This window comes from Ptychodera flava (assembly GCF_041260155.1).
Source record: "Ptychodera flava strain L36383 chromosome 3 unlocalized genomic scaffold, AS_Pfla_20210202 Scaffold_27__1_contigs__length_13241970_pilon, whole genome shotgun sequence".
Lineage (NCBI taxonomy): Eukaryota > Metazoa > Hemichordata > Enteropneusta > Ptychoderidae > Ptychodera > Ptychodera flava.
In genome coordinates, this window is record NW_027248281.1 from 2,135,849 (window position 1) to 2,151,509 (window position 15,661).

The window sequence follows — 15,661 nt, forward strand, 5'->3', positions numbered from 1 at the left end:
CATATTTCAATAAGTTATTTAATAAATGGGTGCTGCACCCGTAAAATGGCACCCCCATAGAAGAGTACAAAAAATGCAGTATTACGTGTACATATGCATTGTACTCATCAAAGAAACAAGCATGATGCCATTTACTTGAATGCACACCACACGATGGCCTACAGTATGTTGTAACGTAATCTTTATTTTCTCTGTCACATGATTGGTTTTTGAAAATGGTGGGAAATCTAAAATGATGGTAGAACGTTTGGATTTACATGCCACTTTTTCAGTCTTTAATGGGTCTTATTCAAAGAAAACTCTCGGAAAACTGAGGATATTTTGAGATCGGTTTATTACACATTCGCAGCTATTGGGGCTTTAATATTATATAAATCAAACATCGTACTGGCCAAGTGTTTGACTGGGAGAAGAACTTCACACTAATACGAGAACCTGGGATTGAAAATTGTGGCTTTAAAATTCTAAATGGGTGCATGGACTTGAATTTCAGACACTGAAGTGTGAGGCTATTCCTTACGGGTCAATCACAATCAGGGTGCTCTAGACAGATTTCGACATGTTACGCTCTAATATAAAAAAATGTTGAGCAAAATTTAATGAAACATTGTTCTTAATATGAAACAACAAGTAGAACCAAACAGGCCCCATTGAAAAAATGGAGTTTTTGTGATGATTTTGAGCTGAGTAGTGAAAAAAGTACCCTAAAAATGGGTCAAAATGGGCGTTACGCTGTTTCATCTGAAAAAGCACATTTTTTAAACTCACTTTTTGAAACTGTTAGATTAATTTTTTCGATTATTCAGAATATTTAAAGTATCACATAGCATTTCTTCTTTCTTTTGCAAGTTATTTCATCTTAATACATGGATTTGAATGGAAATGGCGTGATAACAAGTGAAATTGGTGTGTCGTTACGCTTTTTATATTTTGACAACAGCATTGATTTATCTCTCTATTATCACTTGGAAAACATTACCCTAGAATGTTTCCTAAAACATCTATTTGATTGGAAGACCAACTGTGATTAGTTGGTACTAAATGTTTATAGGGTCAACGTATTGATTATGAATGACAAATCATGAAAGTTGCCCACATTTTTTGTCCCAAAATTTTGTAGTGTCCGTGACACCCTCATAACTTTCAGCCATATTCAGATAGTAGAGATCTGATGTCATTAGCCAAAGTGGCCCTGTTTGCCTTCCTTATGTGTTATAAAAAATAATCCATTTACCACTTGTATTGTTTCAGTATATCAAAAAGGGGCCAAATGTAGTGTCCGTGACAGCCGTAGTGTCTGTGACACCAAATCCATACATTACTTGTTACAGTGATTTAAGCTGGTAATTCTATTGTTTACCAGCTGAAGTTACATTTTTATAAAAGAGTAACTTAGTTTTTGAGTAAGACATCAAATGAAATATATTAAACCAGTGAAAGATGTTTTTTCTACCTTTTAAGATTGTAATGTTAAAAAACTGTCCTATGAAATAACGGTATAGGGGTTTAAAAAAGGAACAGAAACAGTGTTATCAGTTATTTCCCAATATAACTTTAAGATAGAAATGTTATTTATAGTGAAATTAAGGCATAACACTGAACAAACTAATTTACTTTCACATTAAACCACTTTCCATTTGCAACTGGCTTCATGTCACGGACACTACACCTAACAAGTGGTTAACCATTTTTTACTGCATTTACATTTAAATTCACCTGACATCTGAAGTAAACTTCATAGACCATATTAATCCTTTTAAAAACAAAAGAAAATGTGTTTTTTGAATTATATAAGGAGGGAAGTGGTTGCAAATCTGACTATTTATGATGATGCTGCAGTAGTGTTAGCTCCAGTACAGATCTCTGTCAACAGCGATGCACGTAAGGGGAGGGTTTATGTCCCTTCAAATTAATGACAAATTTCAAGAGTTAGAGTATTTTCACCTTTTGTTGTTTTCTTCTCATGGTTCATTCTGCAGTGTCTGCAAATCCATCATCAATTCCACAGCTATTTCTTTGATGCTTGGATTCTGAGAGCTGACCAACTGTTCAAGAAGTTCATTTGGTAACTGTGAAGTGACAATGGAAATAAAATGATTGATTAATGACATGATACAGAACAGTTAGCATGTCAATCATTAAATGGTTGTGTTTTAGGGCGGAAGGTATTGTAGAGATTCATTGCATATTTATGAAACTGAAAACAGGATTTGATTATAAACAGTAAAGTATCAAAATTAAAAAGTTTTTGTTGTATTTGCAGGTAACAGAAGAACATTGTTCATTATCATCATGCCTGTATCATTGCATGGCACATCCTAGACACATCCAGGCAACCATGCCTGTATCATTGCATGGCACATCCTAGACACATCCAGGCAACCATGCCTGTATCATTGCATGGCACATCCTAGACACATCCAGGCAACCATGCCTGTATCATTGCATGGCACATCCTAGACACATCCAGGCAACCATAGCCTGTATCATTGCATGGCACATCCTAGACACATCCAGGCAACCATGCCTGTATCATTGCATGGCACATCCTAGACACATCCAGGCAACCATGCCTGTATCATTGCATGGCACATCCTAGACACATCCAGGCAACCATGCCTGTATCATTGCATGGCACATCCTAGACACAACCAGGCAACCATACCTGTATCATTGCATGGCACATCCTAGACACATCCAGGCAAGCATACCGGTATCATTGCATGGCACATCCTAGACACATCCAGGCAACCATGCCTGTATCATTGCATGGCACATCCTAGACACATCCAGGCAACCATGCCTGTATCATTGCATGGCACATCCTAGACACATTCAGGCAACCATGCCTGTATCATTGCATGGCACATCCTAGACACATCCAGGCAACCATGCCTGTATCATTGCATGGCACATCCTAGACACATCCAGGCAACCATGCCTGTATCATTGCATGGCACATCCTAGACACATCCAGGCAACCATGCCTGTATCATTGCATGGCACATCCTAGACACATCCAGGCAACCATGCCTGTATCATTGCATGGCACATCCTAGACACATCCAGGCAACCATGCCTGTATCATTGCATGGCACATCCTAGACACATCCAGGCAACCATGCCTGTATCATTGCATGGCACATCCTAGACACATCCAGGCAACCATGCCTGTATCATTGCATGGCACATCCTAGACACATCCAGGCAACCATGCCTGTATCATTGCATGGCACATCCTAGACACATCCAGGCAACCATGCCTGTATCATTGCATGGCACATCCTAGACACATCCAGGCAACCATGCATACAGTTACTTACCATCATTTATCAGTAAACATGCAAAACCCTAATTCTACATTTAGCCTATTGAACAAGTCTGCAGTATACAATACAATAAGGAGTGTTTGAAATGATTACATTGTTGTTGAAATAGCCATCTTGACTCCTTGAAAGGAATACATTTTGTGAAATTAATATCATTGCATAACTGCTGCAAAAATGTATTTATCATCATGGATAACACAAGTGTAATACTGAAAGTGACAAGATCACATTACACCATCATGGCAATTACGGCCTCGAATTGTGTGAACAAAACAGACACTGGGTAAAATACAATTGATGTTATACATACCACTTCATTAACTTTCTGCAACAGGAACTTATCTGATACACTAGTTATGGACCGTAACAACTGTAATGTGTTTACTTGGTTTTCAACTTCATTTTCAGCTAAGGAAAGATAAAAAAAAACATGTCAAAGAAAGTGTGTACCATTAGTGTGGTGAGGGCCAATATGATATTACCGGTATGTCAAAGTCTGCAGAGCTAAGTTTGTGAGCCATTGATTCAAGCCTGTAGACTACAGCTGAACTGCAGACTGTTTCACAGAGATATAATGTACTGTCAATGGTCCACACCCATCACACTGCAGTGTGCTGTCTTCAATCACCTAAACCACTCATATAAAAGACAAGGAACTATAAAACAGTCAAACAGACTGTCAGATGCAAATAGTGAACTTATTAAGGTAATTTTGAAATTGTGTAAGGTTTTACAAATAAACAAGTCATCGTTGATGACACAGTCCCCGCTTGTCCATTTTGTTATAATCTTTGGTGTCTAGGTAGCTGTGGTCTAGGTCGCTGAGGAATGACATTGATGCAACGGGTGCATCAGGCCTGTGACTTGCATAATAAGTAATCTGAGGAACGTTCAATAAATGACTCATCTCTGCCGGTAATGACCACTGAAGGAACTTTTGATTACATCACACATAAACGATGCCCTCACTGCCTCTAGTGTCATGACGGCACATACTATACACATGGTTTGGTGAATTTTCGAAATGCTATGGGATTGGGTATGTTGTTGTAATCAGCCATCAGCCATTTCGGATCATATAATGAAACAATTTAATGTGCACAAGAATGCAGCCATAGTATTTTATCTTCGTATCACGTTTGAACAAAATCAGTCCATCGAGGGACAGTGACCTATGTTTATGTTTCAAAGACATAAAAAAATCACACCAAAATTGAAATCAAATGGCTGTCTATTGACCATATGGATCATAGCACAAAATTAGTAGACATGCATATGTATGCCATAGTACTTTATCTTTGTACCAAGTCTCAACAACATTGGTTAAGGAATATTTGCATATGATTAACCCTTTTCCTGCCAGACAGTAATAACTGTATCACTTCCCCATCAGCCAAGTCAGTAAAAGCGGTATTGAGCCAAAACATGACGTATTTTCACACACTTGGCTTGGTATGTTATAGCATCTTTTGTCCAAAAAAATCAAGTTTACAGTATTTATGTTTTCAACGGCCTTCAAATGTACAGTGTTATGTTAAAATACACCATATGGAATATGTTGTGTTTCATTAATCTTAACCATCTTGACCTGGTGGTGAAATATGGACTTGGCAGGAAAAGGGTTAAGCCTCAAAGACATGAAAAAATGCAAAAAGACCATTGGGCAGAGATATTGGAAAAAAATTTACAATCTGGCAGCCATATTGGAACATGTCACGAAGTAAATTGACGTGTATGCCATAGTGCTTGATCTTTGTGCCAAGTTTGGACAAAATGGGTGTAATGACCTTTGAATTATGCTTCAAAGACATGCAAAATTCCAACAAAATGGCAGTTCTGCAGCATTATTGGATCCTATCGCAAGGTTAATTGATACATGCATATGCATGCCATAGTACGTGCTTTGCCTTTGTGCCAAGTTTGAACAAAATCGGTTGAAGGATGTTTGAGTTATGGTTCAAAGACATGAAAAAATCGCAAAAAAATGGCCGCCTCGCGCCCATATTGGATTATATCGCTAAATTATTTGACATGGATATGAAAGCCATAGTGTTATGCCTTTGTGCCAAGTTTGAACAGAATCTGTTCAAGGATGTCTGAGTTATGGTCCAAAGACATGAAAAATCACAACAAAATGGCCGCCTCATGCCCATATTGGATCGTATTGCAATATAATTTGACATGCATGTGTAGGCCATAGTGTTATGCCTTTGTGCCAAGTTTGAACAGAATCAGTTCGAGGATGTTTGAGTTATGGTTCAAAGACACGAAAAATCGCAAACAAAATGGCCGCCTCGCGGCCATATTGGATCGTATCGCAAACTAATTTGACATGCACATGTAGGCCATAATGTTATGCCTTTGTGCCAAGTTTGAACAGAATCTGTTCACGGATGTCTGAGTTATGGTCCAAAGACATGAAAAATCGCAACAAAATGGCCGCCTCGCGCCCATATTGGATTATATCGCTAAATTATTTGACATGGATATGAAAGCCATAGTGTTATGCTTTGTGCCAAGTTTGAACATAATCTGCTCAAGGATGTCTGAGTTATGGTCCAAAGACATGAAAATCGCAACAAAATGGCCGCCTCGCGGCCAAATTCGATCGTATCACAAAATAAATCGACGTGCATCTGTAGATCATAGTGCTATGCCTTTGTGCCAAGTTTGAACGAAATTGGTTCAGCAGTGTCTGAGAAACAGTTGATGACGGACGGACGGACGGACGGACGGACGGACGGACAGACGGACGCACAGACGGGACCAATCTATAAGTCCCCGCCGGACTTCGTCCGCGGGGACTAAAAAGGGCCAGTGATGCAAACTTTTGATGATTGTTCATTATTTTTATTTTGTATGTCAACTGCAAGTTCTTACTCTACCCTCAAAAGATTGTTGAAAAACCCACTATTTATCTTGTCTATATGTTTAAATGCACTGTTATTGTTTACATTTGAATTCTACTGGTAGTCTGGACCAGAATTCACTTTTCTACAATAACGATACAGTCTACACATGTACAGGCCGAGTTGACAAGCTGGACACTGTGTTTATCAACATGCTTGGAGAAGTAGTACAAAAATTATGGTTGACATTAAAAATAAAAATAGTGAAAAAAATCACCAAAAGTTAGCATTACTGGCCCTTTAAGGTAGAACACACCTCGGGGACAGACATTCGGACTCTCAAACTTTTACAGTTCTCTTCTGATATACCACATGTGGGGGTTCATTTTAAAGCTCTTGGTGAAAGAAAACTTTTCACCGGCTTAGTTTTTTGAAATTCGAAAATTTTTATTTTTCGCTATAGAGTTAACACAGGGATGGCGGCCATTTTGAATTTCTAATATCAGTAAATCTTGGGTTATTTGATTCTCTAGTACCAAAATTTGCACGGTGACCCCCTATTTTTATTCTTGATTTTGAAAGAGAATGATTGAAAGATTCCTTGAGGAAAGTTAGAGCAAAAGTTTAAGTCTTTCACTTTCGAGGTGCATATTACCTTAACTGTTATTTTAGTTCTGTTTTGCTGTTTAATATACCAGATGTCAAAACAGCTCATATTTGTATGTGTTTCTCACTTGACCAAAATGCTCCACTTTTTGACCTTTCATTTTTGTCTTTTAGCCTTGACTTTCAATCTTCACTGTGCTTGAAAATTTGGTTGTATCAGTAAAATGATCAACTATGTAGTTCATCTTGTTCATAATTTAATCTCAGAATGCAGACACTAAATGACAATGTTATCAATGTCTATTCCTGCTTATTGTTTTAATTTCAATGCAACTGTTGAGATTTTGCTTCCATACATATCATTACTTATTTTCACACATTTACTTCCAAATAAAACATCATTATGGGCTCATCCTGATAACAAACATGACAAGTGAGTTTTTATAGCCATGATGCATTGGAATTAAATTTCTTGCTTTGCAGCGCCCTCTGCAGATTGTAAGGTGAGAACATGAACACCACCGTATATTATATGATAATGTCCTAAGACTTAAGTGACAGTTTTTGACCATGATGTATAGGAATTAAACAATGCTTGATATACTGTACAAATCCTTGCAGCGCCCTCTACAGATTGTATCGTGAGAGCATGAACATGGCCATATATCATTAGTTACTTCACGTACGTACAGATGCAATAAAGTTATCCCCATGACTTCATCCTTGATGGCAAAAATTTCTGGTACCATATCAAATTATTAAATATCTTTACCTTTGGAAAATTCAGGCAATACCATGTATATGCGTACATTTATAGATCTAGTACAAGGGATAACATCGGCAATGGTCTTTAGGCCAAGGAATTAATGTATACAGTAATGACAAGAAAACCATCAGGAGTAATGTATGTGCAAGGACATCATGTCCATGCATTCTCATGAAATTCATATGTGCGCACTCTGCAATCCAAAATGCAGTATTTACATTGAGTCAACACACACCAGAGTGAAAACCTTTTCCTGTCAAGTTTTGTTCGACAAGGCAAGCATTAGACTGAAAGATTTAGTTGTGATATAGCCTGCCTACTCTGTTGAACTGCTAAAGACTCACAGATGGCAGATACCAATATAGAACTGAATACTTCAAACCAGGCAAAGTATACTGTTATCACTAGTATATCTCAGTATGTTATCTGTATTTAATACCTTTTTGGGACAACACAGAGAATTACTTGTTGCCAGTTCCCAAATCATGACTATATCACCAACCTACGCAAAATATACTTAATATGCATATGAACAATCTGTGTTTAGCAAAATAGCTCACTGGTAGCTTGGATGGTATCTTAAATTGAAACAAAAAATATCTGAATTTAGTAAAAGTGAGACTGCATACTTGACTGAGTCAAAACAGGGTTTGAATTTTAGCAAGACTGAATAAAAAGACAAGCCAGTGGAGACTTCTGCCTAAAATTGGGAACTAAACATTTCAGGAAATACCAATGTCTTAGACAAAGATTGACGCTGATTTTACAACTTCCTAAAAATAGTATTAAGATGAATTTGTGAGACTAATATCCTATCCTTGAAAACTGTTGAATTCTTTAATGCTACTCCATCAGCATTCATTTCAGTAGAACAGTATATCATACACTGGTGAGTGCCCTAGAGGTTGCAATCTGCCAAATTAGCATTACCCTGTACTATTTATAGTGTTAACTCAGTAATTTATTCACTTACAAGGACAATATCCCTGTAGGGAGACCTGACAAGAATGACTTTAGAAATCTATTGGTATTCATGTCAATCTACAGACTAAATTGTTTTTATAAGGTGCTAATTTTTCCTTGCAGGAAATGATTTATATAAATCAACAGTAATTACCATGGAAACATCAAAAGCATAATTGCTGCGGAAGTCTTAAATCCTGACAGTATAATCTCTTTTGATGTCCCAGTGCTGGTCCAGTCTACTTCCACAGTAAATACAGTCCTGGCTCTAACAATTTAGTTCAGCAGGTCAATATTTCAGAAGCTGTCTACTGTAATAATTTCTCAAGCATCTGACAAATGATTTAGTTTAGCATATAAATATCTTTTGCTATCATTATCTGATTAGATAACACAGCAAGCTTAAAAGTACAGGCAGTTGCATAACTAAACTATTGACATGGTAAAGTTTTGCATTCTACAGTTGAGTCACTCACTTCATTTTGAAAGAAAACCCAAGTTGATTGAGTGTATTTTCATGCGTATTCAGTGCTTTGCCCTATAGTGTGCTTGACTCCATGGATGTCAATTAGTCCTCTCCGTATCAAAGTCTGGGACACGTGACTCAGCCATGATGCTGACACCATATGACACATAGCTAGAGAAACCTTCCATCAAATATCTTTGTCTTGATGTACGAGGTGTATCTTTGAATCAACCAAACATTGCATTACAGCTATCTAGAAAATACAATGAGTGTGTACTGTGTGCACAGTTGTCCACACTGTCACTGTGTACATAGTGGTAGGTGACAGCATTGTAAAATAACTCAGGGTTTGGCAGAATGCTAACTAACACATAGATATCAGACAAATATGATTGTTATACTCACCTGTCAATAACCAAGCTAGGAGTGGTATAATGCCTTCTACACGGGTGATATATTTCAAACCTTTCTGGTTAATACTGACATTGTACAGACACATCAAGTTTAAACTACAGAAAAAATGAAAATAAATGATATAATATTATTCTTAAAATTTTACAATGTTGGCAAATAATTCAATACCAGCATTGTCAAATGATTCAATGATGGTGACAGCAAACGATTCAATGACAGTGTTGTAAATGATTTGATAACAGCGATGCAAATGATTCAATGATGGCCCTGTCAAATGTTCAATGATGGCGATGACAAATGATTTGGTGACAGCGATGCAAATGATTCAATGATAGCCCTGTTAAATGTTCAATGATGGCGATGACAAATGATTTGATGACAGCGATGCAAATGATTCAATGATAGCCCTGTTAAATGTTCAATGATGGCTTAGATGGTTCAATGACAGTGCAAAGTAAAGGCATGGATTGGCACCAGATTGTCTCATCAGAAAATTTACCCACAAGATTATAATTTCAATGGAAAACAAAAGGTTATCACACCTTCATAATCCTCTTACAGATCAGAACAAAGGCAATCCCAGGGATCGCCAGGAATGCCTTTAAGGTAGAACGCACCTCGGGGACAGACATTCGGACTCTCAAACTTTTACAGTTCTCTTCTGATATACCACATGTGGGGGTTCATTTTAAAGCTCTTGGCAAAAGAAAACTATTCACCGGCTTAGTTTTTTGAAATTCGAAAATTTTATTTTTCTCCATAGAGTTAACACAGGGATGGCGGCCATTTTGAATTTCTAATATCGGTAAATCTTGGGAATTTGTTTCTCTAGTACCAAAATTTGCACGGTGACCCCTATTTTTATTCTTGATTTTGAAAGAGAATGATTGAAAGATTCCTTGAGGAAAGTTAGAGCAAAAGTTTAAGTCTTTCACTTTCGAGGTGCATATGACTTTAAATGATTCAATGCAGCATCTATAGGTAATGTCCAATGTTACAGTTGATAACTGAATTAAGTCTGGGCTTAGAATTCACTTGTCTGCAATAACATTACATAATGTACATGATGCGTTGTGATTTGTATTTCAATGTACTTTGCAAAGAAAACTGATAATCTACTAGTTTTCTAGCTAACATATATAATGATAATACCAATAAAAGTTACAATTATTGTCTTGCTAATTATTATGTCAGGCTGTGAATTTACATTAAGGAGTTATGAACCAGATTATACATAAGGTATATAGATGTATACAGACATTGGTCATTGTCAAGGTTGTAAAAATAACTTGTCAATGGGATATGAAATCATTGCCAAGTCAATGTTAACTTTGCTACTGTCTTCTGACAAAGCATTGAATACATGTACTTGTGTGAAATTAGGTGATGTTCAAAGAGAGCTTTGTAATTTGTCCTTCAAATGTCCTGACTCTATTACATCAATTTCGGTTTTGTTGATTCGTTAGAGTGTTTGGAATGAATTTATAATATTAATCTGATGATTCTAACATTGATATATAACTAAATTCAATGTCAGTTATATTTGGTAACAATGTCAATTGCAAAGAATATACTGTTGGAACATCTACTTCTTCCCGACAAAAATTTATAAACTTTTCAAACCACTGAGAGATTTACATCATACTCAGTCTGGAATTAAATGAACATGGTGAGAACACAATGACAGTTGAACACAGTATTGTTTTATAGAATGGAATACTTGAGAAACACTGTGACTGAAATGGATTTGTTGGCCTGCGCCTCTTTTGATCTATTTGATCTCTTCTCAATTTTTCTCTATAATGTGTACCAGCCTCTATTCAATAAATGTGTTAAAAAGCTTTGTCATTCTGGAACCCTGGCAAAATTGACTTAGCTATCAATCAGGAAATGAAACTACTTGACAGACAGACAGACAGACAGACAAATTTACATAGACTTACAATTATCCTAACAATAAACTCTGACAGACTCTTATTCTGATTTGATCTCCAAAAACTGAAAAAATCTCTCTGTTATTGTCTCTACTACAACTATGACCATTTATTCATGATAGTGTGTGTACACAGTCCATCAATCAATCAATCAGTTTGTGTTACCATTCCAACAAACATTACTTAAAGGGAAACCTAAGTCCAGCGACATTGACCGTTTATCCCTTCCAAAATCACCCTTGAATAAAATGCAGCTCAAATTTGCAACATAATTGCACGCGCCGACGACTACGGAGCGACGAAAAGAGACATTGAAGTAGACGACATTTATGGAAATGAGCTCGGAATCCCATGGGCGCGAAAGGGCTCATGGGAGGAGCGTGCGTGACGTCATCGGCGATACACAAACGTGTGTAACAGCCTACCAAAGCATTGGAGTCTATGACTGCAGGAGTGCAGTTCTGCACGTTACGACTCTTTATTATTATTATTATTACACTTTATTTACAGAGGGATAGTCTGAGTTACAAAGTAAATATTGTAATTACATCAGAGCCCTCAAAGTACAGGGAAAAAAGGAATAAATACAAAAAAAGCAAATTTTTACGCAGTAAGAATACATGACAAGTCTCAAAAAGGCTGAATAATACGGAACTCTAGTCCAGTGAGGAGCCTTCGTTAGTAAATTTAGTGTGTAGAAAGTTACGTAAATGAACTTTGAACTGTCCAAGACTTTCCGTATTTCTTATGGAAGAGGAATATTATTCCAAAGGCTCGCTGCACGATACGCAAACGATCTTTGTCCAGCTGCTGTTTGAAAGAAGGAACATACAAATTAGCATTGCTAGCACATCGAGTGTTAAAATGATACATCTCAGATACGTAAGAAAACACATTTAAATAATCGGGCGCAAGACCATGTAGTATTCTAAAGGTTTGAACTGCAATAAAATAGTCAATTCTGAAGTCTATAGGCAGCCAGTGGAGAGTTGTCAGAAGAGAACGTGAAGAAAATGTTACATCAACTCCTAAGATCACTCTGCCAGCTCTTTTCTGAAGTTTATAAATTCGTTGCAAATTGTTTTCGAAGTGTTACCCCAAACTGTACAACAATAGTCAATCACAGAAAGAAAAATGGCATTGTAAACTAATAAAAGGGTGTTCAAAGGTGTCAAAGGTCGCAGTTTTCTTAGTACTCCTATCCGCATGGACAGTTTCTTACACAAGTTGTCTATATGTGCATCCCAAGTTAGAGTACTGTCAATCTCGATTCCAAGAAGGGAGTGAGTAGATACATTAGAAATGCAAGTGTCATTGATTCGAATATCAAGAGTGACATTCTCATCAGACAAGTGATTGATTTTCGGACGAGAAGCAATAATCATACATTTTGTCTTGGTAGTGTTAATTGACATGGCATTATTTGAAACCCAGGTGGAAATTGGTAAAACATCCTGTTGAAGTTTCGTACTAACCTCATCAATAGAAATGCCTGATACACAGAGTGTTTGATCATCGGCAAACATATCTAGATTGCCCATATTAAGGGTCAGTGGTAAATCATTAATAAAAACTAGAAAAAATAGTTAACTGTTGTTCAGTTGAGTGCAAAAATCACTCAGGGAAGAACAAACGGAGTCAGCTTTTACCGTCTTCCCACAGAACAGCTTTTTCGAAGACAGTGGCTAAAGAAAGTCGGGCGAGTTTAAAAATCTGTAAAAGATACAACGTTATGTTCTAATTCTTTCAGGATGATTGTTTTATAAGGGATTTCGGGATTCTGATACCGATACAAGACTATACTACACAATGCGGTTCGTATCTTGACATGCTGAGTCAGCCTACTATCGCCGGTTTTAACCAGATAATATTGGCGATTTCGGGACTCTAAAATCCGAAGACGAAACTACACAAAGCGTCTCTTATCTTGACATCCCGGGTCTGCCACATCGCCGATATATAACCAATAAATATAGGCAATTTCGGGACTATACCTTGTAATATTGATATTACAAGATATTGGAATGACTTTTTGCCTACTGTGTCTCGGCACGCCGGGTGTGAGAAATCGCCGATATTATATTTACCCGAGAAATATCAATTGCGCCGGAACTCCTAGGCTAATATCGATACCAGACGATCCTAGATTTACTTGCACTGTGTGGTGTTGGCATGCCGGGTCTACGAAATCACGGATATTTATCCGATAAATATCGGCGACTTAGGACTTTAACTCTGACACTAGACGATACTTTGTCAAATCGTGGGTAAATATCCGATGTATATCTGAGAGATTTCACCACATAACAGATCTGACCACCCGAATACCTCTGTCCGAGCACACGGACTTCGTTGAGAGGGCCGATCGGATATCATCGGGACTCGGGAGGCCCTTGCACAAATTACATTCTTTACATGTAAACATTTTTACTTGGCGATCGGGACTTGAACAGAGGACATATCGGAAATCATCGGGAGTTTGGGCTGGTCTTGTATGAAACACATTCCTTACAACAAGCTTTAAGACGATACTATTTTTTAAATAGCGGGCAAATATTCATTATATCGGCGATTTCATCACTTTGTAGATCTGAGTAAGTCCGACTTCCTAAGTTCGACACCAGCTTCGAAAAACAGACGACACTATAATAGATTTGTCAAATCGCGAATAAATATTTTCTGATACATATCGGAGATTTCGCAACCTTAAAGATCTGGCCAAGCTCGACTTACACGGTAACACATACAATCAGTCAATCATTCCGTATCATTCACGAACCAAAATTAATTTTAAGCGACTGATACAGAAAACTCTGTTTAGAAACGTAGCGTTGAAGGATCGCAGGGACACTCAGTCTCTCCAATCCAGTTCGGGGTCTGTACAAGCACAGTGACTCCCTCCGCTGAATCATACACAAAACGCAAGCAACCAAGATATGAACGATGTTTTGAGATGCTTTCTAATTATTACATATCTTGGACAGGTTCAAATTAGTATGGTTTGATTTCAGTCAGGGAAAAGTAATACTCGATGTCAGAAATATCGTTGTCCGAACTTTCCATAGTCGTCTTACGAACGCGCTGAACTGTTCACAGTACTCCTAGTCGGCTGAAAAATATGGTTTGACCCTAAAAAATTGCTACAAAAGGTTTCTCAACGGTTTTTGATAGAGTCAAATGTGCTTAATAACATATTAAAAGTCTACCAAAATCTGACCACCGGAAACGCGTCATTTTTAAGATGGCGTCCAAGATGGCCGCCATATACTTAAAATGGCCATAACTATACCAAAAAAAAATTGCTACAAAAGGTTTCTCAACGGTTTTTGATAGAGTCAAATGTGCTTAATAACATAGTAAAAGTCTACCAAAATCTGACCACCGGAAACGCGTCATTTTCAAGATGGCGTCCAAGATGGCCGCCATATACTTAAAATGGCCATAACTACTTAAATATTAAACCTAGACTAGTGATGTCTGTGTCTACCACCATGTTTTAGTGGTTTAGGAATCCAACTATCATATCTAGATTATAGGCAAGTGGTCATAAGTCCCATAATTTGCATATTTGTACATGTATTAAAAATAATCACTGTCACATTCTTCGTCCAGAACATGTTGCTCATGTGGATTTTCACAATTTCCGAGGTTAGGTAGTAAAGGGAAAGCAACTCCACACATCGTTCATATTTTGGGTGTTTGCGTTTTGTGTATGAAATTGTGTATAATATAAGTGTATGTCATGTTTGGCTGTTTTAAGAAAAGTGTTGCTTAGCCATGGTGAGACGTACCCGTAATCTACGTGTCTTGATGTTACTCCACACTGGAGCGGAGAGACAAGTGTGACACTGCAATCCGTTGGCGCTGCATTTCGAAAACAGAGTTTTCTTCATCAGTCGCTTAAAATTCATTCTTGATTGGTGAGACGTGTTGAATGGTTGATTGTTTTTATTTGGTAGTATATTGTTCCACTTACATTTGGTGTTCAAGTAGGGAAGCTAGAATGTCTACTGGTTGGTCTTGTTGTGTTTGTGTAGGTTCGTGTGAACCTGAGTTCGAGCTGTCGTCGCTTTTGTGAAGTCTGGCACTTATAAGTGTATTGCCTATATTTCTGTTCCTTCTATATGCGATTATTGGTTGATTTTGGAACAGTTTTTTATTTAGTGTTTCGTCTTTTCAAGTTCATTTCAGTTTTCTGTCAAGGCTTGCTTGATTTTTGTCATTTCGATGTTACGGGCTATATGTTGTTATGAAGACTACTGTACAAAATACATGATAGCTCTGCTAAAAATAATCTTTAAAAACAACGCATTTGAATTAAACGATGAATTCTA

At 37.3% G+C, this 15,661-nt stretch overlaps 1 protein-coding gene across 2 annotated transcripts in view; it reads right to left on the bottom strand.

The window, feature by feature from the left end:
* LOC139126317 (heat shock factor 2-binding protein-like) overlaps positions 1–15,661 on the bottom strand; it is a 42,907-nt gene that overhangs the window by 13,287 nt on the left and 13,959 nt on the right. For both annotated transcript variants that reach the window (XM_070692392.1, XM_070692391.1), the window contains 3 exons: positions 9,385–9,488; positions 3,640–3,737; positions 1,945–2,069 (listed from right to left, as the gene is read on the bottom strand). In XM_070692392.1, the coding sequence (XP_070548493.1) occupies positions 1,962–2,069; positions 3,640–3,737; positions 9,385–9,488 (310 nt within the window). In that variant the 3' untranslated portion in view covers positions 1,945–1,961. The remainder of the gene's footprint in view (positions 1–1,944; positions 2,070–3,639; positions 3,738–9,384; positions 9,489–15,661) is intronic.